Here is a 26,202-nt window from a genome sequence, read left to right on the forward strand (position 1 = left end):
AAGACATCGGTGGTTTGTAATACTCCGCTGCTGAGATCTTCATACTTCACCCTTAAAATGTTCAACATTACAGGATCAGATTTGCATGAGGCATGGCATGTGCCCCCGACCTTGCCATGTCCGATTGACGCCCCTCTCCGTCCAGCAGGCCACCAGATGACAAGTGAGCGCAGACTTTACGCACGGAGAGCGCACGCAGGGAGACTTTTGCGAGCACGCCGCATGGGGGTCCCTCCTCTCCAGGCTGCCCGTGGCCTCCTCACCCCGGCGGGCAGCTCCACGGCTCTGTCAAACCCTCCTGATCCCCCCATTTCCCCTCTCTCTACCTTTCCTCTGAAGAAACAACCCGGCGTTACGTCAGAAAGTGCAGGGCAAGCAAGACAGCGTCTTAGGAGCTATTCGTAGGCATTGCTGCCAAACCCGGCTTGGGGCTGCTCATGAGCTCACTGCAGCCAATGCAATTTACAAATCCAACTCTTTTAAAACAGCAGCAGTATGTGGTAAGTCAACTATTCATTCATATCGTTTTGTTTCATCGCGGGGATTTTTTTTCCTCACAGCTTTCTTCACATGACAGGTCTCTGTTGCTGGCACAGTTGCGCAAAAAGAGAAACGGCAGAGTTAACGGTGTAAAGATTAAAAAGAAAAAGAAAAAGTAATCCGGTTTTACACTGGGAAAAAACAAAACACAATGACATGATGAAGCAACAGAGATCTTTTTTGACGCACAGAGATTGCTGCAGCTGCTTTTTTTTGTCTTTGATTTGTTGCTGATCTCAAAAAAAAAAAAAAAAAACCCACACACAACATGCCCCACGCTCGAAATAGGAACCCGAGCCCCATCCCAGAGGTAACATGGGACACGGGCTTGAAGGAGATGAACGAGACCTGGAAAGGAGCGATAGCCTGCCTCGGGGTGGCCGTCTTCTTTGTGATGACCATCGGGATCATATACTGGCAAGTGGTGGACCAGCCCAACAAGAACTGGATCCTCAGGGGGACTTTCAGCGGACTGATCTGGGAGAGAAGGACCCACTCGCTGCTCATACAGACCCTGACGGAGGACAAGACCTACGTGGAAATTGACGTGGGGAACGTGGGGAACCCCGACATCGAGGTCCCCTTCGTGCGGAACCTGTGCTGGCTTAACAAGACCGAGTTCTGCTACACGTGGGACTCGGTGGCAGAGGTGAAGATCTCCCTGGAGGTGAATGAGGATACGGAGACGGAGTGCTACAGTATGACCTGGGCGCCGGTGCACTGTCATGTGGAGCTGAAGGTAAGCGCGTCTCTCTCCGTGCGTAAAACCAAATGCGTAAAAACGCAATTAAAATGTGGCGCATAGAAAAAGAACCCGCATGGCTTAAACGTTCAACATGCCCCTGTATCTATTTTGTCTGAATATGTATGTCTGATGAAAATGTGCAGAACAAGCGGTCTTCTGTGCACCTCGGCCAAATACTGGTAACACAATATAGATCCGTTTTCATGTGTAAATCTGCATTCAACCGCCACCTGTTCGCAGATATTTCTCGCGAGACCATCAGGAAATGAATGAAATGTTACACACCAGCTAAGATAAGGAAAGGAAATGTTATTTTAATGTAAATAATGACACCTGTCTGCACCTACGACTACAAGTAAATGTATGTATTGTTTAATAATGATGGATTTTGTTATATCCTAACCACATCCTGAGCGATGACACTTTCTCCTCATCCTTTTGCTTTTTGCTCCAAGATTAACTGGACATACTAGATTACATTCGGTGCTAAAACCTGCTTCGTCATAGTTGTTATGGTTTTTTGTTCATGTGCACAGTACTTACTGCACACCCCCACCCTTCCTCCCTCCACCCTCTCTCACAGCCCCCCTTCAGCTTAATTATCAAAGGCATTTAACTGTTACGATGTTCTGGGAGGTTAATCTGTCCCCAATGGAACATTCCTGGCCATAACTCCCTGACATGTGGCTGCGACTGCTCAGAGGAAATTATTCCAAACCAAAGTCGCCTTTGATTTTATCCAAAATCCACCCCAGTGCCTCTCAGGTGACCACTGGGCACCTGCTTGTGTAACTGCTTAACAGACTGAAGCAGCTTCCAGTCTGGATGTTCGCCTGCTTTAAAGTTAAAGACGGATGGGAAGTGTTCTCTTAGGAAACACTCTTATTCATGCCACGCTTTCTTCACACATCACTGCAGCTCAAATGCCAAATGCAACAGTAATAAAACAAAAACAACTTTATCTCTGAACTTTATCAGGAATCATGGATGCAGTTGAGTGGCGATGCAAGAAATCAAATTCAAAGAACAGAGGGATTAGATCAGCTTAGCACCTTTCAATTTGTCCTCATAAACATCATCGCATCTTTTGGTTCAGTCCTTCCGCAACAACTTTTCAAGTAAAAATGCATCGTTTTTGCACTTTTGTTTCAAAACAGCAACTTTTTGAAAACGATTTCTGTTTATACAGAAATGGGAGAAATGCTGAAGACCATGCATGAAATCACCCAAATATATGCACAGAGAGCAACACGCTATCAACAATAACAATGGCGTTTACAGACGAGGTAGCTGGATTGTTAATACGGTGACTGTTAACTACAAAGCAACCGAGTTCCACATACAGAATATGTCAAACATTGTTCTTATTGTCCATCTACTTGCACATGTGCAGAAGAATTATATACTACGGCTGTGGTGGCGATCGAAATGGGGACTAATTAATACATATTTCATATCGGCCCTCATCTACATGACACTGCACTTCTCATTGTCATCACTTTTCCTCTCTCACTCTCTTTCCTTTTCTGTGTCTTGCACATATCATTGCATGTGTTTCACTTCTTATAGGACTGCTTCTCCATGACCAACGTGTCCTGGTACGGCGGAGCCGGCGTCCGAGGTCAGACTTGGCCGATTAACGATCAGAACGCCACGATGCAGCCGTTCATCGTCAGCAATCTGAAGGACAATCCGTCCGGCTTCGGCTCTGCCCTGGAGCGCTACTTCCTGGGCTCATCGGGTAAGACCCCACGAACCCAATCAAATCAAAAGTGAGACAAAAGAATACCACCTCCGAGTGGAGTCGACAGTCTGCATTTAGTGATGTTGTTTAATTCTGGAGATGGCACGGCGTCAGCTGTTTCTGCACACTTGCTCTGGGTGCAGGGTTAGAACAGGCACTGGGGAAATCTGAGCCCGCGTCGGCGGCTGTATACAATGTGTGGCGTGAATCCCCGGCCGCGAGGGAAGCCCTCTGTGGGTGTTGTTGTGTTTTCTTATCCTCGCGACCTCTCGCGCGAGTGTTTGTTTGTGTTCGGGCTGAGGAAAAATGGATCCCGAAGCAAAAGGCCCCGGCACAGGCTGGCTCGCCCACAAATAGAGCGTAACCCAACACCGTCTGCGGCGCCGCACTTTATTAATTTAGAGATTAAGAGTACAAAGGAGAGCAAACCACCTTTAGCATCTTGAATTAACTCTTAGGGATACCGGCGTAATTGCCTTTTGTACTATTAAAAGGGCAGGTTGGACGAGGGCCCTGCTGACTCCTATAACGCACCCGGTTATTTTGGGGGTGTTAGATTTTATCCTGGGGGCAAAACGGGGGGGAGGCAGGGTCTTGCGGATGTGAATGGTTAATATGACTGATGAGGAACGTGTGCAGTCCGTGTGTGCATGTGTGCATGTGTTTGCGTGTTCAGGAATAGCATTAACCTCGGGAACTTTGGACTCTTAAGTTGTTTTGATCCAAACTTTACGGGATTCTGATTGAAAAAGAGGTAAATTTGCATGCACATACTAATAAATCAATCGTTTCTGCAGCTTGAAGTGACTGCGTCTGCATCTGACATCAACCGATGGGGCGATTAAGGAAAAATATTCATGATAAGCTCGGGAGTTTTTTGATTGCAAGCAGTAGCGTCTCACACACACACACACACACACACACACACACACACACACACACACACACACACACACACACACACACACACACACACACACACACTCATTCACATGCCAACAGAAGAAAATTCACACACGACCGCAACACATTTTGGGACGTTACATAACGGTGGCTGGCTTAACGGGACGGTCACATGACTTAAATCTCTTTTCCAACTTGTGAGGGGACGGCGGTAATTATCAGGACCCTGAAACCCTTTGTTGTGCACGCACACGCACACGCACACGCATACGCACAAACACACACACACACACACACACACACACACACACACACACACACACACACACACACACACACACAGACATACCTGCATTGGATCGCGATGAGAACAAATGTTTTAATGTTGCCAAGTAACCGCTCGCAGACACACACTCCTCACAGGCCCAAACATAGCAAACTGATGCTCAGCAATGAGCGCGATGTCTGCTGCAGCACTATCAGCATATTTAACATGATATTTATTATGTGTTATAGTTCAAGGAGGTCTTTGTTTGGCCTCTTAAAAGCAAGACAGGTTTTTACATTGAAGCAATATTTGAAGATGTTCTGGCCTTTGTGCGTCACTGTTTTTCTGTTTATCTTACAATTTGATTTGATTTACATTATAATTTTGATCACACAGCATTAAGCGGGTCTGTCTGTCCTCAAGACGAATGCTTTAACGCTCCACGAGGCTCGTCTCAGTCAACGGGCCAACAATATAGGGTAGATCAGGGGTGTCAAACATAAGGCTCGTGGGCCAAAACCAAGCAAGAAGCTTCAATCCACCAAGAAAATTGTCAAAATTTCAAATTGAATATTGATTTTTAACACATTTCTTAAGATAAAATCTTCCCTGCATCTACCTGTCATTACAAAAGAGTCTATAATATACGAGAGGAGACGATTTTTGGAATTATCACCATATTTTGCCCTCGAAAATTCTATTAAAATGAGCTTTTTGTGAAGATCGTTGTCATTTTCTATAGTAATTGCTTGGATTTGTGGAAAATATGAGACTACTATCAATACCACTATAGATAGCAGGAAAGTTAACAGTCAGTAGAAATATCATTTTATTAAAAAGTGAAGCTAAAGTTTTTCGCGCCTTATCTCTCCTCTTTTCAGAATTCAAGTACAGTTGTACATCATACGGAGCAGTTTCGTTAGTTCCTCCAGTTCCAAAAACATAAAAATCAGCCCGCATCAGTTGCATTTCTAGCCGCTTCTATGATGTCTGAATTGGAGCATTTTCCCAAAGTTCTACCTTGGGAGCCATTTTCAAAAAGTTGCCCTTTCAGTGCCTCTGAGCACCGTCAGTGTGGAAATGGACCCCGAAAAACACAACAACAGTTGTGCGTTTTCACTTGAAGTCGATTAAGTATTGTTTCAGATTTTATGGAAGAAAAATATAATTGTGGAAAAAATGTGACTCTACACACCCACACAAAGACCTGACTGAAATTTCGATGGGATTATTGATTATTATTATGATTATTATTATGATTATTACCGTTGCATTAACAAAAGCCATCTACTGGATGCACAATGAAAACCAGTATAAATCTCTCAGCCAGCTCATGGCATGAAGAGCACTCCTTTCACATTGGCCATGTTTCTTTCATCTCATTCAAGACACGTTACTACGTCAGCTGCAGACATATAACCCTGCATCGGATGCAGTGTCGTCGTCTGATGGAGTCCACAGATGAACTGTGACTAATTAGGCGAAAGCTCCGACTTTGCAGATTTTCATTGTGATGACAAAACGACCAGCATTGTGGTTCTTTCAGCAGTCGCAGGACGGGCCGTCGTCCAATAGTCTATAAAAGAAGTCATTTTTCCTGGTTTTCATCGCCAACTTTTTTAGAGATGATTCCACTTTAATTGTCCAGCTTTCTACCTTCGAGCAAATTGTGGATTTAAGGTAATATTGCAGTCTCTGCGATCAAGTCGGGACGAGAGGATGTAAGTACAGGATGAATAGAAAAAGGTAGGAAGTGAACCAGAGAGCCAGTGAACCAGCAGCGGAGTGACATTTGAGAGCGTTGCCAACTGGAGGAGGCCGTCACAGCCCCCACCTGTCTTTATCCGTACAAAAACAACTGGGCTGCGAAGAGGAGATCGCTGAACTCACATCCTGCACTGATGATATGTTGAAGTGGCCTGAACGCAAAGACCTACACTCACTGAACAAGCAGTTATCTATAAACTAGAGAGGAGCGTCGGAAGGTTTGGAAGGATTCGGACTCTATAACCTGAAAATGAATCCAAAAAGGACAGTTCTGCTTATGTAACGATATAAATCTCCCATCTGGCAACGTGTTGAAGTTTCCTTTCAAGGCTGCTAAATCGGTGGGAAAGTGAAATACATGTACCATTCATCAAAACAATTATATCTAATAAATAATGCACAGAAAGTAAAGACAGGGACAGATGATTAGGTGCACTATCAACCTGGATACACTCAGGAAATATAACTAACTAATACTGTCAACCAAATAAGTGCAAATAATGAGGGGATGGATGGAAAAACTAACATAAAGAGTGAGATTCAAAGTTGTAATCATAAAGTGAACTGAGGTCTGTGGTGAAGGATTTGGGTAAATGTCCCTTTTGTCAGGACCAGAGACCTCCAGAAGCTCAAAGTTTAAGAGTGAAATTTACAAACAAACAAAAAACCACCAACCTGAACTCACAGCGCAGATAAAACACACAACTTTCAACAAAAACAGTTCTTTTTCTGAATATCTTCTTCAACAGGCAACAGAATAATTGTCAAGTTGCTGCAGAAATGTGGCTTCAGAAGACCGGTTCCATTACTGCATACAGAGAAGATGATTAAAGTATTTGTTCAACAATACTCTCTCCGTACGCAAAGTAAGCATTACATTGTAATACTTCAGTTAATGCACCTCCTAAACTTAGACCGTGTATTACATCTTTTTGTGTTGTTGGCTCACAATGAGCAGAATTTCTTTCCACAAATATAGTTTTATAAGTTTTTCCATTGGGATATTTTTTTACAATGGGAGTATCAGGTTGCTCTTTTTTTTTTGCCGAAAAGGCTCGGCGACCTGTAAGCAGATACTTTATGTCAGATAAATAAATCTTTTTAAAGATTCCTTCATCCATTCTCAGGATATATATCGCCTTGGCGTGGTAATAATTGTTCCATAATAAAGTCTTTCTTTGCTCACGGTCACTTCGAGCTTTGATAAAGTAATTTATCTACTTTTTCTTTCCTTTTTGAAGTGACAGTTTAGAGCAGGAGATAAAGTCTCAGCATCTTGAAACAGACCACACAGGCATGCTGCACTCACTCCTGTGGCCTCACCATTATTCATTTTACCATGATTTCTTTTCTAACCCCCCCTTTTGTCCTTATTTCTACTTATGACTCAGTGTTTCCACGTGGGATGATGTTTCTCTACCTCTGCTTGCTGTTTGGTATCTCGGAGGGAAGCAGCCAGGCTCTAAATTAAAATACAATAAAAGGCTATTTGACTCGAAAGGAATTAGATTTTCCCCTTTGTGTAATGGCAGTTAATCAGCAATACAATCAATTTGATGTTTTCTTCATAGTACTTACGTAACAAAGTAAGACATTTCTTGTAAGTAGCAGACAAAACACAACTGTGAGACCCGAGATATCGGTGATGCTGCCATGAAAAGACATCAGACGAACCTCAAAGCCGCGCTGTCAGGGTCAGTTTGTAAAAACACCCATAATGCAACAGCTATCGAAGTTCTTTGGGGATATTTGACTGTATTTTGCAGCAGAAAGTGTCATTGAAATTGGTTCTATGTTGAGATTGTAGTCATTTGTGGTCATAATTATTTGAGTTTGCAAAAAACAATTCATTGTATATGCTCAACGCCACAAAAAACAAAACATTGTATTTAAATGTTATTTTGCCATTATTTACCAGTCCAGCCAATTCAAGATGAAATATTAAGAAAACCTATTCTCTCACTTTTATTTATTTTTATTTTAAGACGCCATGGGCATACGCTTAGATCAGACAGTTAGTTTTACTGATTAAGTTTGCTTGCACGTTTGGGTGTGTGTGTGAGGTGTGTGTGTGTGAGATTGCAAAAAATGCCTCGAAATCACAATGCTGACAGACTTCCAGACGAATTGAAAGCTGCTATAAATCATCCACCGACAAACTGTCATTATGCCAGCTTCTTTTAATGTCAAATAAAATTGTATGTTTCCAGTGTTTGTATCGTGTTAATACCAACCGAGACGGAGGAGTTGGATGTGAGCTGAAATCAGAGCTTTCCTGTCGAGGTAAAAACAAGCCGCCCCCAGAATACTCATTGGAGTTGCTTAATAGGTCAGCAGGAGGTCACCAGGAGCCCCCCCCCCCCCCCCCCCCCCCCTCAACTCCCCCGCCTCTTACGCAGCTGCCCCGAAACCTCCACGCTCCCCGACAAGTCAGATGTAAAACGCTCCGAGAATTACTCACTTAGCCAACTGAAGCTTTGTCAAGGGCGACTTGTCATCTCCCGTATGAGAGAGCTACTGTTTGAAAATCACCCCGCAAAATTCAACGCAAGTCGACCCCCCCGACACTTTCCATCAAGGACAAGAAGCAGGAAGCAGTACGCTGTTTTAAAAAACAAGAAAAACCCTGTAAGTGTAGGAGTAGAACTTCTCTTTGAAAATACATTTTAAACATATTGTACAGTAAAAAGCACAAAGCTCAACACACACACACACACACACACACACACACACACACACACACACACACACACACACACACACACACACACACACACACACACACACACACACACAAGTGGCTCAGAACTGTACCAACATCCTACTTTGTTAAAACGTGGATAAGGCAACAGCGTTTTGGACGTTTCACTGTAATTTTCAGCGAAACGTTTCATTAAAATCGGCTTTATGTTGAGATTTTGTCATTTTCTTTTTCTCGTAATTGTTCGGTTTTGTGAAAATATAGACATTTTCATCATTTGTACTCTGCACCACAACAACAAAAACATTTTAAAGTTTAAATTTAACCACTCCGACAGTGTGGTGAGGGATTCAAACCCGGGTCCCCCCGTCGGGGAGTAGGGTTCGTTGTGCAGCGAGATAACAGAGAGATGAGAGGAGGCACGGAGTGTCAGTGAAATACAATGATGATATATGAATCTGTTGGAAGCGCGGCGCAATAACGAAGCAGTCTAAACCTACAGCAGCTTAACTAGAAAATGGACCATTGTGACCTGAACTTTAACAAACAGGAAGAGATGAATTCGACTTTACCTCCAGTAAGTGTTCTGGTTCGACTAACTGCTCTTTGAGATACAGGAAGTCGATCCAGACCAATGTGGGAGGGACTGTGTGACTTTATTGGCTGCATGGTGGTGTCGTGGTTACAACTGTCGCCTCACAGGAACAACACCCGAATCACTTGAAGGACGTTATGTGTGAAGTTTGAGCAGCTTCTGTCCAGCTACTTTGGTTACCTGCCACAGGTTTTAAAACATGCGTTAGAAATTAATAGGCGGGCGTCAGTGTGACTGTAAGTGCATGTGGTTGTCTGGATCTGTCATATAAGATGGATGGATGCATCTAATTACAAATTAAGGAGAAGGGAAACGGCTTCAGTTCGCATCATAAACTCCATCACCTCCCGGTTTCAGCCAGCTTTTCCTAATATGAGCATTATTCTAACCTCTTCAGCTCAGAGCCAAGAAAGAGAGAATGATCAATCAAATCTTTCTTTTTTTTTTTTCATTTTTAGTATGTAAGCAATCAGGTATTCTGATCTGGAATGGTCTCGTCTGATTTATCATCGGAAAGAGGGACACATTTTTTTGCTTGTGATATTTGTGCCGAACACAGAGCGTCACACGCCAAACAATAAAACTGATTGATGTCAGGAGGAGAGCAGAGAAAGTCTCTTTAGCGTTTCATTATTTTTTTCAATAAGTGGGATTGGAAATTTACTACCGTGGCAGGATCCCAGGTTTGTGGCCATCAATTTCTTGAGGTTGGGCAGCGAAACGAAATTTCCATTGTTAAGGAAACACTCACGCACGCAGTCAGTGTTTGAATGCACATTTTTATAAGCTCAGTCAGCTCTGTGGGCGTATGTTGGTGTCATAAATAACAGTATAAATATGACAGGTAAAGCAGCCCATCTGGTCCACAGCAGTAGGGAGTCTCTCTCTCTCTCTCTCTCTCTCTCTCTCTCTCTCTCTCTCTCTCTCTCTCTCTCTCTCTCTCTCTCTACGCCACATTAAAACGTCCCTGACCCGGGAGAAGGTGCACGGGGTCACCTCCGCATCACTTTCCAAACGTCTGGCTCAGCCCGAGCGAGAGGAAGTGTGGAGGCCTTTACGGTCCCATAAGTTCCTCTCTGTTTTTCTTGGAAGTCTCCCCATTGAGGAAAGCGAGTGTGAACGTGCGAGGGAAGGCATGTGCGCCTCGCACGCTCACGTGCGCGCGGAGGTCGCGTGCGTGAAATCATTCAAACGTGTCCCAGTAAACTCCACCCGTCTGTGCGTCTGAAGGTGAGGGGATACTTTCAAGTCGGGCGTGTAATTTCACTTTTGAGGAGCTCGTGGAAAATATTTTACGGGAGGCTTGGAATTTTTTTTTTTTTTTTTAAGGAATCGTTCTAAAAATAGCATCCTCCCCTCATTTCCTCTCCTGCTCCTGGACGCCGCAACTCAAGGAACGGCTTCACAACACGCTGATCCCCCGCTCCAGAGATACGTTTTGTGTGTGTATATATATATGTATATATATATGTGTGTGTGTGTGTGTGTGTGTGTGTGTGTGTGTGTGTGTGTGTGTGTGTGTGTGTGTGTGTGTGTGTGTGTAGAGCCTTTAAACAACTGGGGTTGGAGGTTTTGAGCTCAGTGACTGGACTTGTATCGACAGAGCAGAATTTAGAAAAGTCAAGTTTGAAATCGGCATGGTTAATCAGAAATGGAATAATAGGTAGAGCGGTTCTTGGAGCCGGCCGCTCCGTTTCCTTGAGGCTCCGCAGTGTCATTCCCCATAAAAATTAAATATGACTCAAGAAGTCATGCTCGCAAACTTTAAACTCCACTTTCCACCCCGTGTGCACTTTGTTTGCAGCCTTGCTGTATCTGCACATCATTCTGCAAAGGCTGCTCGGTGTCTGGTGTACTCTCGTTGCCTCTATTTCCACTGCCTGCATTCCTCTTCCATCCCTTCCATAAAGCCGGAGCGTTTTTCCTCACTGCCCCACTTTCTGCTCCACGTATGCAAACGTATGGCATCGTAGCATCGGTTCTCTCCTCATTCTGATGGTGTTTTCACTCACAGACGCCCCAAATCACAGATTTATCTTGAAAACATTATTACAGAGGATGTTAAGTTTCATGAAATGCATAAATTCCACGAGTAAGCAGAAAATAAGAGACGGGAAGAGAGCTATTACATGGCTGGAATTGATCTCAGGGGAAAGTGATTTTGTTTGAAAAAAAATTACATGAAAGTATAAAGTACGCTCGTCTCGTTATAGGTGCATGAGCTACTTTCCATGGAACCTATTTAATTCTAATCTTATTATTTTTCTTCCGCTGGATTTCCAGCGCATAACGAGTTCCAAGCTGTTGGGAGCAAAAACACAATAAGCAAATAAAAGCCAAACGTTTCTGTCTGGAAGGCAGACTCACATACACACCCACCCATATACATACTAATACTTGTACTTCAGTGATACTTTTATATATTTTAGTGAGACTTTATTGATGTTTCACAATTGCTGAAACTTTATTGATACTTTTTTTTACTTTTACTGGTACTTTATTGATACTTTATTATTGTTATTATTACACATACATAGGATCATCTCTCAGACATACTTATACACACACAACTGAACCTTGAGTGTTTCTACTTTCAACTGAGTACACTTCAAGAAATGTCACAGTACTTGCACAGTAATGATTTTATACACGTTTCATGACATTTTGCAGTGACAGTTTAGAAGGGAAGCCAGCATATTTGATGTCTTGTGAATTGAAAGAAATGCAAGAACAGGTGTGCTCACTATTGAATTATGCGTTAGTATTTCTTATAATAATATAAACACAATCATGTTTGAAATTTTAGAAATATATTTGAGATGTCGCATCTCGTTTTCGAAGGGGACCCCAAAAAAACGCAACATAACAATTCACCTACAGCCCAATACGAAAGTAAAACCACTAATAAGGACAAATAACACAGTTTTGCTCGTAGTTTCGTCGCTTTGCAAGCAGCAAATCACCTCCCATTACCAGTTAGTACACCTGATTCATGCTTTTATCTTAAAAATGTGAGCTTGAACTCGGACACTGTACAGATAAATCCTGTATTTCAAGAAATACACCCAATAAATCCAATAATTGTTTATGTTTTTTTTTTTTAAATGGCACATTGTTTTATAGTGAAGGCGTAAAATTTCTGAGTCAAGCTCAGGTTTAAGTCAGTCTGATGTGATTGTGTAATTGGCATGTAAGGGTATAACTGAAGTGTCTTTTAAAACTCTAATGTAAAAAAAATTCAATAAAATCTATATTCATGTCCTCTATGAATCTGTAACAAGCAGTCGGCTGGTGATCTAATACCTTGTGAGAGGCAGCTGAGGTGTTACCAGTATCTCTTTGACATTATCCGTTGCAAACACGTGAGAATTACCCCGAGGTTGACGGCTCTTCACCGCTTCATGCAACGCTTAAATAGCGATCTTTAAGACCATTAATCTGATTATAAACTGGTACACGAGCACCCTGCCCACATGAGAACACTAAGTCCATTGAAATCAGAGAGCCGGGCTCCCGTCCGGTTCTCAGACTGTCTAATCTGTTCATTGATCGGCTCCACATATCCAATCCCCAGTTGACCACTCTGAGGAGATTGTGAGAGAAACTCGAGCAAAGTCCGGAAGGGGAGATCGAAACTGGCGCACGTTCCGTCGGCACAGCGCAGAGGAAGGGAAGGTAGTTAAAGGCGGGAGGGAGACGGCGGAGAAGTGGCGAGGGTTAGGGGTAACATGAGACGGACGAAGGCATTCCTTGCAGGGCAACTACATCTGCGGGCACAATTTTCTGCTTCTCATAACGTGGTCATCTGGCACCTGTACGCGTACAGTATGCAAGGCCGGATTAGACTGGAGTTTTGAGGAGATTTCAGGAGGTAAAGCCGACTGTTGCAATCACCTTTTCATGAAGGGAGACTAAGATTTAACTCAAAGCAAGAGAAGCCGGGTTCTTTTTTACCGGGTTACCTGACTCTTGGGTCGCTGGTGTGCAGTGTAACCTGCCTACTGAGAAGCTGCCAGCAGTCCCAGGGAAACTCATCCGGCTGCATACTGCTATATCTCATTCTAGGGAGTGTTTTTCTTCCATCTGAGTGGAAGCAATATCAGCTGACACCGCCTGCACTCTACCTCCTACAACACTCCATTGGTCACGCCCGTCCTGCTCTCAGTAACACTTGCGCACTATGTCATAGCAATGGAATCTGTGATGGGCCATCTCTCATCGCTAACCCTAACCCACCTTGATGTGATGCTACATGTGCGTCCTGATAAGCAGTATTCATCCATTTTTGTCACGAGCGTCGCCTAATAATAAACAAGCATCTTCTGCTATCTGCTTCTCAACCACGCAGGTGTGGCGGTGCTCGTCTCTCCAGATATTCCCCTGCAGCTCGGGCTGGACAGCAGACAGCAGTTCTGCCTGCAGTCACTGCCTAGTATGGAGCGTCTCCCACTGCAGTACACTGTATGCGTGGCCCACAACGTAAGAGCCGCTCACCAGGAAGCCGTGCGACAGCTCTCCGAGCACAGCAGGGAGCTGCCCGACATGAAAGCACTCTGGTGAGTTTACATGAAGTTCAGAGGCGATGGGGAGTCAAAGTCATCAGTGGGTTCAACGTAGATTTGAAACATGTTTACGCTTGTTAACGTGTGTGACCCATCTGCCCCACCCCCACCCCCTCCCCCAGGTTGCCGTTCTGGAAGCTGCTCTCCAACGTGGATTCGGGGCCGAAGGTGGAGAGGGAGCTGAGGACCTTCTCCAATCGTCTGAGGAGACATCAGCTTGGGGAGGGAGTCATCAGCCTCAACGAACATTCCACCACCCTCCTCTCTGATATGGTACATACACCTTCACCAGGGGGGTTGCAACCCAAAGTAGGCATGTTCTCCTGGGTTTTCAGGTCAACCTGTAACTCCAATTTGGTCATTAGCATGAATGTGTGTCACTGTCTTTTAGTCAGACTTGATTAGTGGCGTCACATGACCACCTCACCAACCACAGCCGCCATGAAATCCTCATGTGTGATTAGAAATACAACCAAAGCCAAAAGAGACCATAATACTCTCGCTTACTCTTCAGAGGTACATCTTCCGATTGACCCTTGGCTTAGCCCCGCCCCCCCTTAGTTACAGTTGCTAACTCGGACAAGCTCAAGGAAGCTGGGCGCCGCTCACGCTATGTGATTGATATCGCCGTGCGTTGAGAACGTTTGTCCAAATCCGGTCAGTTGGCAGTTCAATGCTATTGGCTCGTTTGCGTTCGGGGGCGGGGCTTAGCCAAAAGTTGTTTCTAAAACCAAAAGTTTTAAACAAGAAAAAACATAGACAATCAACACAGATTTTTTTTTTGTAATCTATTTCCCTCTAATCACTCTCAGCTGATGCAGATTTTCACAAGGTCTACACATGGGAGGCTGTTAAAAAGGGCCTCCATAGTTTTGTGTTTTAAGACCTGTCACTTCTATTTATTATTTGGCATGACGACACCTCTACTTTCCCCATTAAAGTTTATATCACCCAGTGACTGGAGATGTGATTCATATTTGATTTGCTGGGAGGTTTTATTCTCACTCGTGTCTTTCTTTGGTAATTTCTCACACGTGTCGCCGCGGATTCTCGTAATCCTCCTCTCCAACTGTTGACGGTTCATCGGTCAGAGGCTCAGAACCGGTCAGGGATAGAGATGAAAGAGTTGCTTTAAGTGATTCTGCAGAGCGCCGGAGGCAGGCCGGGGATGAAGGAGGGAGGTCAGGTTCACTGAAATGTCACAACGCAGGAGAAGATATGCTTTCAGGCCGATCGCATTCACGTTAAAAAATAGCAGAACATACCAGCGGGACAATAGGGAGCATAAACGTGCTTCATTCCGTAGATGTCTCAGAGATGAAGAACGTTCAATAAGGTTTCTACTCCTGCTTCTTCCTGTTATTCCTCTGCAACCCTCCTGTAACGTATCCCCGAACGTTCTCGCGGACCACATGGAAACAAGACCACAGTGGAGTGGATCTGTGTCAGCACCTGCCGATGTTCCATTACAAAACAAATATAGTCGGGAAGACAAACGGAGCCTCTCTTGATGGATCTCATGTTGCACGGAGTGCGGTGACATGGCAGAGAACGGCGGCGTGTTGAGATCCGAGCCAAAACTAACCGCCGCAGGTGATCCCGACCGCGGCGCTCCCGGCCGCGGCGCTCCAACGGAGCAAAAAGTAGTTCCACGAAAAGCTCCGGCATTTCTCTCTCTTTTTTTCTTTTCTTTTTTTGTGTGCAGTCTGACTCAAAAGTAACATTATTTATTGGTAGATATTAATAAAACACATTGATTCTCAAAAAACACAGTGACGACTTCAGACATGATGAAAAACAGCAGCGAATGTTTCAACATTAGACCAAGAACACCGACACGTGGTGTTTTTTCTGTCACATGAATGCAGACAGAGCTAAAAAAAACAAACAAAAAAAAACATTTTAAGAACATGGCTGAGTATATATGAAAATAAAAGTATATTCCGTGTGAATCTTTTGCGGCAATCTAATGTGACAAATTCCTCACCTGTTCACCTGCACACTGAAGATCTCATCATTATCCCATTTCTGGAGTAATCAAATTACTCAAGTGGCCACCTAACCAGCGTTATGTTAAATTCCTTGTCAGACAACAGCAAAGTTCTGATGATGACAAATTGGTTTAACACAGCTTTTGTGTTTTCTATACCCATTTATCTGATTTGATACAATACTGTTTACCTGTGTTTGTATAAAACAAATTGCAGAAAATGTTGACATGAGCAGTACAAAATACAGCAGTAATAACATGTCACCAGTTCAGTTATTCTTCTCGTTGTTGTTCTTCTTCTTCTCCTTCCTCAAAATCTTCAAGACAAAAGTAGCCTCCTTTTTCTTTGCAGAACTTTATGAACGTCTTCCAGTTGTCCCAGCTCCGGCGTTTCTCTGCGTATACCATTTACACACAATGGTAGCAGTATGTTCCCATTTTCAGGCGGGTAGGTGTGAAGGGACAAAGCCAGGCGGGGAAAATACGCGTCACTTGATGGTGAATCAGATTTTCCTTTACACAGGATCTCCATTTTTTCAATAACATCAAAGACATGAAGCAGTTTATTGGGGGGGCTCGTTACTCCAATAAAGAACCAGTCGAGCACCAGGAAACTTATGGACGTGAAGCTGTCCGTGGGGTGCACGGCTCTGCAAGAAGTGTGAATGGCAACAATGATCCCCTCTTTCACTACGGGTTTACAAGTATTCATAAATTATCACACACGCTGTGAACTTTCTTCTCCACTTTCCATATTCCTGGCTTCCACTGGAAAATATTTTTATTAATGAGTTTGTCATGGGTTGTTTTTTTTTTTTGCTGTTTACCATCAAGGTTATATTTTGCTCATATTTTACACAAGTCCAGGTCGAATGACTAACTGCACCAATCTACCATTTCTTTGCAGAGATAGGTCACCTCTTAAGGTCGCTCTTTATATTGTTTAGAGGTTTTGTTCCACAGTTATGTAATCTAGAAAACCTCTGTTCCACTTCAGCATGCAAATCCCAGAGGATTACAGTATATGTCAAATGGTTCTGACAGAGGTCATATTGAAACGGCTTCGGGAGTGCGCGCATGCCCACGTTAATGCCGCTGCGTGTCTCTCCGTGTCCGCAGGACCATGACTACCTCAACAGCAGGAAAAGGGGGATGTCCAAGAGACTGACCAGGGACCTCCCACTTGTCAAGCTTCTTAACATTTCCATCACCCTGTCCCCTTTCCTGGGCGTGGACACCACGCAGTTCCACACCTCCCTCCTTGACGGCACAGAGGCGTACTGGCTCAGTCTCCCTTCAGCCCCTCAGGGACAGCTGGTGAGAATTCAGAGACACACGCCGTCGTCCCGTTTCCTTTTTTCCCCCCTCAGGTCGCTCTAAGAACGGCTGCACACGTAAAAACATGACAGTGAGGTCGCATCCTGGTGTCAAGAACACACAAAAAGCAGGGGTGTCAAACCAGCCCACAAGAGGCTTGAATCCGACCAAACCACTGAGCAAGTTGTGAGGTAAGATATAAACATTACAACTTGCTCAGTGGTTTGGTCGAATTCAAGCCTAATTGTGTGTGTTAATTGTGTGTGTTTTGTTTTTCTTTTACTGCTGTCACTGGGGTTGCTGTCACAACATTGCACTTCTGCTAACACTGTGTTTTAACATTGCTAGAGAGTGACGATAAAGCACTTCTATTCTACTCAAATTGTAAAAATTTCAATGAAAACATGGATATAAAAAAAAAAAAATAAAAAATTTAATTAACAAACTTTGTAGTAGTGACACAACACAACACAGTGACCCGAGCTGAGATATCTGTGATGCTGCCATGAAAAATAGCAAACTTGGCCTCAGAGCCATGCTGTCAGTAAAACATCCATGATGCAACATTAATTGGGACATTTCACTGTATTAGGTTTCATTAAAATTGGCTTTATTTTGAGATTATAGTCATTTTCAGTCGTAATGATGTTGTGAAAATATGGACATTTTCATCACATGTACTTTGCGCCACAGCAAAGAAAAAGGTCTCTGCATTGAGAGAAAAATACTCCATGGGAGTAAACAAGCCTGTGAGGTCAGACTTTTTCTAAACACACTGCTATTTGAATCAATACTTCTGTATGTGTATTTTTCACCCATTTGAAAATGTAAGAAAGAAGAAGCTACCCCCCCCCCCCCCCCCCCCCCCCACACACACACACACACACCTATGCTGCTTTTATCGTGTTCATATTTTGTTAAAAGCAGAAAAAGCGTAAGTTTGGTAAATCTTTACATTGCATTGTAATCTGGGATGTGCTTTTTCAATAAAGACGTTAATATAAAAACAATGGGAGTAAACAGACACTCGTATGGCCAGACGACCAAGCTGGATTATTACAATGATTGTCAAACACAAAACTATTTACTGTGGCTGTGGTAAGTGCAGTAGCAGCGTTTTCCTCTGTTCCATGGAAACAGGGTGTTTTCTAATAATTTCATTTTAAGTTGCTCCGAGCGTGTAAACGGACGCTCGTAACGCAACAAATGTTTTGCCTTTTCTCAAGAAAGTGTCACGTAAACAGGGCCCGAGTTGTAAACCTCTGCTTTAAAGTGCTTAATTCAGTTCATAGTTTTACTTTTTCTACTTCAGCTTTCTAACCTAAATGTATTAGTTATCAGGGTATAGAGCCGAGTAAGAGAGAAAAGAAAAAAACTAAACATTCTGTTGTGATTTGTTCATTCGTGGAAAACATATTTCACGTCCGTTCTCCACAACAACGAACTTCCCTGAACTTCAGAGAGCACTTTACTGGGTCAAAAAAGAAACCAGACGCATACTTTTTTTTTTTTTTTCAGTAGATACTTTCCATTCACGCTGCAGACTCTCTGCAGTTTGATACAAAGCAGAACATTGTGAATCCAGTTTAATCCAGAGCACCTTTTGATCACTAAAGCAGATGATTACTGATTAGTATGAATGTTCATATTGGTGGTGTGAACTCACTTTCCTCCGTCCGTCCGTCCCACAGATCCCTGTGATGAGTCAGTGGCGAGGAAAGTTTTGCGTGAAGTTGAACATCACAAATCCAGGAGCCGTGAGCTGGTTCCTGGACAGGGTGGGATCCCTGCAGGCCCACTTAGGAATGGAGTACGTCATACTGGAGGGGGGCGAGGGGAACGTGTTCGAGGAGCAGGCCCTGCGGCCGCCGCCGGCTCTGGACGGAGACAAGTACATCAGCCTTCTGGCCAACCTGGCAACCCGGATAGGAGACTCCGCCATCATGACGGCGGGGACTCGGTAACCGCCTGTATTTTCTACAGAGACGTATTCGGAACCGTCTTCATCTTTATGCTCATGACGACTCTCTGGGTGTCTCAGGTCGAGCCACAAGCCGCTGTTTGTGAGGATGAGCCCCTTGGAGTCCGACTGGAGCCCGATGGGCCTGAAGGCCATCATTCCCTCTCTGCTGCACCACAGTCTGCTGGGATACAACTTCCTCATTCCTGATGCAGTAGGTAATACCACAGCCGCTTCTCAGTCCTAATGGCGTGCTGGCACTTTGCTCCCCCGTCCGTACGGAGCGTCTTCCAGAGGACCAGAGGGGAAGGTGAAATCCCACATCTGCACAGGGAGAACATGCAAACTCCACACAGAAAGGTTCCTACGCTCACGCCCGGATTTGAACCAGGGACATTCTCACTGTGAGGCCAGAGTGCGAACCACTACTATGAGAAAAAAAACATACTAGTCGGCATATTTTATTTGCTATATTTTATGCCTTTCATCCTGTTTTGGCTAGGAAGAGTGTGTGTGTGTGTGTGTGTGTGTGTGTGTGTGTGTGTGTGTGCACCTGAATTTCTTCCTTTTTGTTTGTGTAGATTTCATTACCAAGACTCATACCTAATACTTAATTGACACTGTGTAATCTGCCTTGCTTTATTTTTATCCGTCATAATTTCAGTTTATGCTAAACATTAACGGGAGAACACGGACATTCATATGGACAGACCTAGTTGGATTGTTATTACAGTGACTGTCAAAATAAAACTACCAAGTCCCAGGAGAATATGGACGAGGAGTCGTGACACGACGGAGGCAAACGTTGTTATTGTCCATCTACTGAGCATGTGCAGAAGAAGCGTTAATGGTGTGCGTGTGCGGTGGCGGCATTTTTAAAAAGTTGTGTTTTTCCCCCCGTTTTCATGGAGACAGAGTTTAGGTGGTTTCAGAAAGTACCACCTTGGCAGCAGTTTTCAAAAAATTGCAATTTCATTGGCACCGAGTGCCTCTGTGGTGTAAACGGACGCACAACAAGACGCAACGAAGGTTTTGCGTTTTCACTTGAAAATGCTGTGGCGTAAACCGGACCTGAATCGAGAGGGTGAGAGTAGAGTAACGTGCCTTGAAGTAAAGTTTTCTTTTTTCTTTTCTCTGTACAGGTGGCTCTCTCTCTGGGGAGCTGGTCACTGATGAGGAGTTGTTCATCCGCTGGCTGGAGATCGCAGCGTTTCTCCCCGTTATCAGTTTCCACACACCGCCCTGGGTCTGCGGCGAAGATCAGGTACACGGAACAAACCAGTTGGCTGATTAAGGCCCCGTCCACACGAGCCAAAATGATCTTCTTTCTCACCGGGGTCCCCCCCCCCCCAAAGATTCTGTCCACATGTCAATATGAACACAGCTCAACACGAGTACATGCAGTGCATATGCCAGGCCTTCAGGGGCGCTGTGACTCACTAAATACACCAATAAACACAGAAGAAGATAGAGCACATAGAATTTTACAAGTAGACCCCTGCTCATAGACTTCTATATAACTCTGAGTTCTATAGGTCTATGCTCCTGCTCCTCCTCCGAATAGCCTCCGTAGCTTCTGCAGCGCCACCTGGAGCACGTTGTCCGCCATTGCTGGGTGGGAGGAGAAGGGGGCATTTACATTATCTTTTATCCACAGATGATTGTCTTTGCCGTCCACACCTCACAGTCGAGCCGGGGTTTTAAAATTTCCCCACTCTGGGACCCGCCTTGAACCAGCTTTAGGGGACGGCCCCTAAAGCTGGTGTCATCTCCGCTAGACCTCATCACGGTAGCGAGAACACGTCGCCGGCTCACATTCTTCAGCGGACTCGATAATAAGATTTTCACCTACGACGAAGATTTACAGGAGATATCGAGTGGAGTGAGGCGTGAATGCTGCCAATTAGACGCCCTGAAAAGGGAGCGAAAGATTATCCCATTCCTTTTCACGGACCTGCTCATGAAAAAAGAGAGAGGCGGTTTTTTGATCCGGCCTCCTTTCAGCTCGGAGGGTCGTCGCTGAGAACGTTCCCACAGTGGAGCCGCTGAGACCTGATCTGTGAAAACTTAGACGTGGCTCTGCCTCCCAGCAGGGGAGGCCGGGCTGAATCCCGTCCCTCTCCGCTGGAAAGGAAGAATGTGCTATTCACCGAGCCCGGCGGGAAAACAAGGCCCACAGTCTCTGGTGAAAGGTATTGATACTTTTGACAGTGTGGTACCGGAGCTCAGGTTCCCAAACAGAGAAGCTCTTGATGTTTCCAAAGAGGATAAAGGCTTTTCTTTGTCCCGTCGTCTCTTTCACCTGTGGTTTGGAGTCCATCTGTTCCGAATTACAAGATTTATGGCTCTCTCTCGCTCTTGAGGGCCACTCCGGCAGGAATGATAATGAATTTGAGAACTAGTCTTGGAAAAAAAATATATTTTATTGTAGCAATTAAGATTTCCATGAGTAATTGACAAGTGTGACGGAGTGGGAGTGATCGACTGTAGGTTTTCTTTTTTTTTCCGCGAGAGGACAGGATGCAGGCGGCGACATATATTGGTTGTGACTTGCGTTGCGTGAGATAAAAATAGGCCTTTTGGACGGCGAGACGTTTGACAGCGCCAATGTTTTCCATTTTGGTCTCTCGCACGGCCTTCATCTTATAAAGAGAAAGACTAAGGAGCCATTCCGGGGGAGAACACATGATGAATGACTCTTTTTGCACTGCACCTTTATTCCAAACAATGTGTGAGACTTCGGGCCGTCTCGGGCAGGTCACACAGCAGCGACTGCGCTGGAATCCAATAGCAATAAAAACAAATAAAATTTAAAAAAAACAACCTCAAAACCACACACATGCCTGGCTTCTCAATTAGAGAGGGATCCACTCAGCGTCGGGCCGCAATTCAAGCTCATTCCTACAAATGTTCTCATGAAAAATCCATCTTTTTTTATAAATGCGGTCAGCTCTCTTGTTTTTTGTCGTGGGACAGTGGGGAGGATGTGACCCTTGGAGGAATGCTGGGAGCCGCTCGGAGGCAGGAGGAAGACTTGGACGGTGTCGAAACCGCCGAGTCAACAATGGTCTGCTGTTAACGTCCGTGTGGCTGCAGCGATGGCGCAAATGTCCTTAACAGGCCTCACTTAGTGTCAATATTACTCTTGTCCTTGAATCTTTGTGGCGGATCTTTAAGGGTTGCTCTAGATTTTTTCAAGATTATTTTTGTTAAAACCACTATAACTGAACGTGACACATTCAGTACAACTGTTTTGTCTGTCATTCCAAACGTGGCAGCTTTATTCCTGTCTGTGGTCCGTGTATGTGGGTGTACTATTAACTGTTCTTAGTTCTCAAAAACATGGGAGTTCACGGCACCAAAACAAAACAGATACAGAGCGTTAACGTCGAATTCTATGTAGTTATTTATGACTTAGTGGTAAAGTTGTGAAAGATTTGAATTTTTTCACCTGATAAAACACCATAGAAATACAAGAACTTCGCTGATCATATCAGTGTTAAACAATGGCCTACGTCATTTTTTTCACTATTTACAAAAAGCAGGAATAAATTAAAACGGCCCAAGTCACGTTCTTGATATAGGTAATTACACTATAAGATTCCAATACTGATGATTCCTTAATGGATCGTTTCTGACATTTACGCACAGACTAACATTGTTTTCAAAGCGTTGCCGTATAAACGTGACACTTTCCTAAAACAAAAACCCTTGAAGTTGAAAAACAAGGTTTTCTTCACTTGGTCGAAATGAAACCTTCTGGTGTGAAATGCAGTGAGATGTCAAGGAAACTTCTGGAGCAGTTGCATTATGGGTGTTTTTACAAACTGACCCTGACAGCACAACTTTGATATCTTTCAAGGCAGCATCACCGATATCGCAGCTCGGGAAAGTTGTTTTGTTTTTTAAATCAACGTTTTCTTTTGAGATTTTTACAATTTTCTTGATGGCTTGGCCGGATTGGAGCCTCTTGCGGGTTGTTTTTTGGTCCATGGGCCTCACATTTGACACCCCTGATGTAGAACCTTTAATTTAAGGAGAACGTTAAAGGGGCCATATGATCCAGCTTTTCAACACTTGTACATGAGTTGGTCCAAAAAGGTTGTATTCAAAGTTTATTTCCCCAAATCCAGCTTTTTTCTTGATTTTCCTCCATTTGAATCTTGGATCATAGGAGCTGCATTCAGAATCTGCTGTGTCTGTGTGAGCTGGACAGGCTCCGCCCACACATGCTCATCTTGGGAAGGGGAGGAAGTACTTCCTCTTGTGGTGCCATGTGCCAGAGCAGAGCTGCCTAATTGTGGGAGGAGTCAAAGGGAGGGCCTACCTTGATTGTGATTGGCTATACTCCCGATGACACTATATAGGGTTTGATTTCTGATTGGCTGGTTGGAGCAACACACTTTTTAAAAACTGAAACAAGCCAGGGACAGAGAGGACAGACTGTCTTCACTTCTGGGGCGTCGTTCCAGGTATGAGGACGATTAGTACTGCTGGAAAACCTTCAGAAAGTGAATTTTGCATAATATGAGCTCTTTAAAATAAACTATTTAGAAATCACTTAGTTACTAATGAATTTTAAAAAAAAATGTGTATGATGGCATGTTTGAATTTCACTCCAGTTTAGCCATCAGGTGAATTTGTGTGCATTTATTTTTGTCAACACGATGGACTTTACTTTGTGGTTGGGGAAAACGTGGCTTGTTGGCCGGACTCAAACTAAAAAAATCCACCCTTGTGATTCTCCTTTCCTCTGGCGACCCCGGTAGGTGCTGAACCTGACCCGGAGCTACATCGCGAGGCACCAGAGGGACGTGGTGCCGCTCATAGAGAAGTACGCCGAGGAGTGGCAGACGACGGGGAACCCCGTCTACAGGCCGATGTGGTGGCTCAGTCCCAGCGACCCCGCGACCTTCACCATCGATGACCAGTTCCTCATCGGAGACGAGGTGACTTAACGAGAGGGGATCCGCTTCCCATCCCTCAGCGTCCGGTACACTCGGCATCCGATAGCGTATAAATAAAACCCGCGCTGCAACCCGATGTCCTGCTAATTAGGTGTCCGGTCTCCGTGTCATCCGATAATTTTTTACCAAACCTGGGCGTGTGTGTGTGTGTCCAGGTCCTCGTGGCGCCAGTGGTGGAGAAGGGCGCCGTGCGGAGGGATATTTATTTACCTGACGGGGGCTTCCAGTGGCAGGACAGCCAGAACGGGCAGGTGTTCGACGGCGGGACGTTTCTGCAGGACTACGCCGTGCCCCTGGAGCGGGTGGCGGTTTTCTTACGGAGAAGCTGAGTCAGGTGACTTCCTGTTACTGTTTCGAATTGTACAAAAGTACTCGTGCTGTTCTCAAACTTGCACTTTTCCACGAAAGACCATTGACCCCGTCTCGAGGATTTCTCTTGAGATGATATGTAGAAAGATATATATATATATATATATATATATATATATATATATATATACATACATACATATATATATATATATACTTGCACTTTAATGTTCAAAATTCTTTGTATTTTTTTTTTTCATTTGTGACGATTTTTGTCTTCCTTTTTAAAAAATACAAAAAAAAACAAAAACGGTTTTTACCTCTTGGTTGATTTGTTTCCGGACATGTTAATCCATTTTGCTTGTTTTTATTTTTTTGGGGTTTATTTTCTTTAGTTTTTTTTGGTATAGTTCCGGAGGAATCTGTGTGTTTACATACTGCATTTCGACAGTCTTTAAACTTTTAGTTGCTGCTGGCTTTCTTGATACGGAGGAACAAACCAAGCCCCCCTTTGTTGGCTTAAAAGAATCACAGAATCTCAAGAAGACCAAACGAAGGTGTAGAAAGACACAGGACGATGTTTGGAAGGGCTTTTTTTCGAGGGAATCGCTTGCTGCGTGAAAACCAGATCACAGAAAGCTACAACGTGGTACCACATGACTCGTTAAATCATTTGAGGAGCTTTTACTTGAACTTATCAGGTCGAAGAGCAGATTTTTGTTTTGTATTGTTTTTTTTAAATGTACCTCGAGTTACAGTTTTTCACTGCTTCCTAAGGCCCCGTTTACACCACAACGTTTTGAAGTAAAAAAAAAAAAGAAGAAAGAAATGCTTTCTGTCTCCAAACGTTCTGTCTCCATGAAAACAAGGGAAAACGCACCTTTCTGAAAATGTTTTGAATCCGTCTCCGTGGAAAAGGGGGAAAAATTTGCTTTTTTGAAAATGCTCTGTCTCACTCTCCCTGAAAACGATGGAAAGCGTATCTTTTTGAAAACATTTTTCAGTACGTCTCCGTGGAAAAGCGAAAACGCGTCTTTTTGAAAACATTTCGGGTCCGCCTCTATTGAAATGAGGGGAAACGCAACTTTCTGAAAAAGTATTTACTCCATCTCCGTGGAAACAGGGGACAGCGTAACTTTATGAAAAATCTTTGTCTCTTTGGAAACGGGGAAAATGCCACTTCACGAAAACGCTTTGTCTCCATGGAGATGGGGGAAAACACCTCTTTTTGAAAAAGTTTTGACTCCCTTCTCCGTGGAAACGGAGGGGAAAAACACATTTCTGAAAACGCTTCATCCCAGTCTCCATCGAAACTGGGAAAAGAGCAACTTTATGAAAACATTTTCTGGACGTGCGCACCCTGGCCATAGTGAATAGTTCCTCTGCACATCTCGCGTCCGTGCACTCCCATTGTTAATGTTTATAACGTTTTGTTCTCATCGCGCATCTGCGTGTGCTTTCATTACAAAGAGCAGACAGCATCCACTAGTGGCCTTACATGCTCACTACATTGTTTTCAGCGTTTCTGCCGTTGCCGTGTGAATGCGAAACTTTCTGAAACCATCTGTTTCACCCGAAATGTTGTGTTGTGAACGGGGCCTGACGTCATCAGCCACAACAGCCCACATCATGTGGAGAGTTTTCTGAGTGTACCACTCTGTTCGTACTGTAACCAGGTGAGCTTGAGGCCAAGCCGCTGTAATCTGCATATATTTGAATTTAGATTAGAATCTTTATTAACCTGCTGTAACCAGGGCTTTGAAATGAGTGGCTCTTTATGTTTCTTTCTTTCTTTTTTTTTTCTACTAACTCAGATTGTGTTGAAATGCTCTTT

At 44.0% G+C, this 26,202-nt stretch overlaps 1 protein-coding gene across 1 annotated transcript; it reads left to right on the forward strand.

Annotated features, from left to right (window-relative positions):
- Window positions 1–808: 808 nt before the first annotated feature.
- On the forward strand, window positions 809–24,468 carry LOC308116936 (SITS-binding protein; the record flags this gene model as incomplete). The annotated part of the gene is made up of 10 exons (XM_080475465.1): window positions 809–1,279; window positions 2,855–3,026; window positions 13,612–13,819; window positions 13,948–14,098; window positions 16,935–17,132; window positions 18,824–19,092; window positions 19,174–19,310; window positions 20,235–20,356; window positions 23,862–24,041; window positions 24,215–24,468. 10 exons carry the CDS (start codon window positions 809–811, stop codon window positions 24,386–24,388), a joined length of 2,082 nt encoding a protein of 693 aa, XP_080331591.1. The 3' UTR covers window positions 24,389–24,468.
- Window positions 24,469–26,202: the final 1,734 nt, after the last annotated feature.

This window comes from Lipophrys pholis, assembly GCF_963383615.2.
Source record: "Lipophrys pholis genome assembly, chromosome: 11".
In the NCBI taxonomy this organism is placed as follows: Eukaryota; Metazoa; Chordata; class Actinopteri; order Blenniiformes; family Blenniidae; genus Lipophrys; species Lipophrys pholis.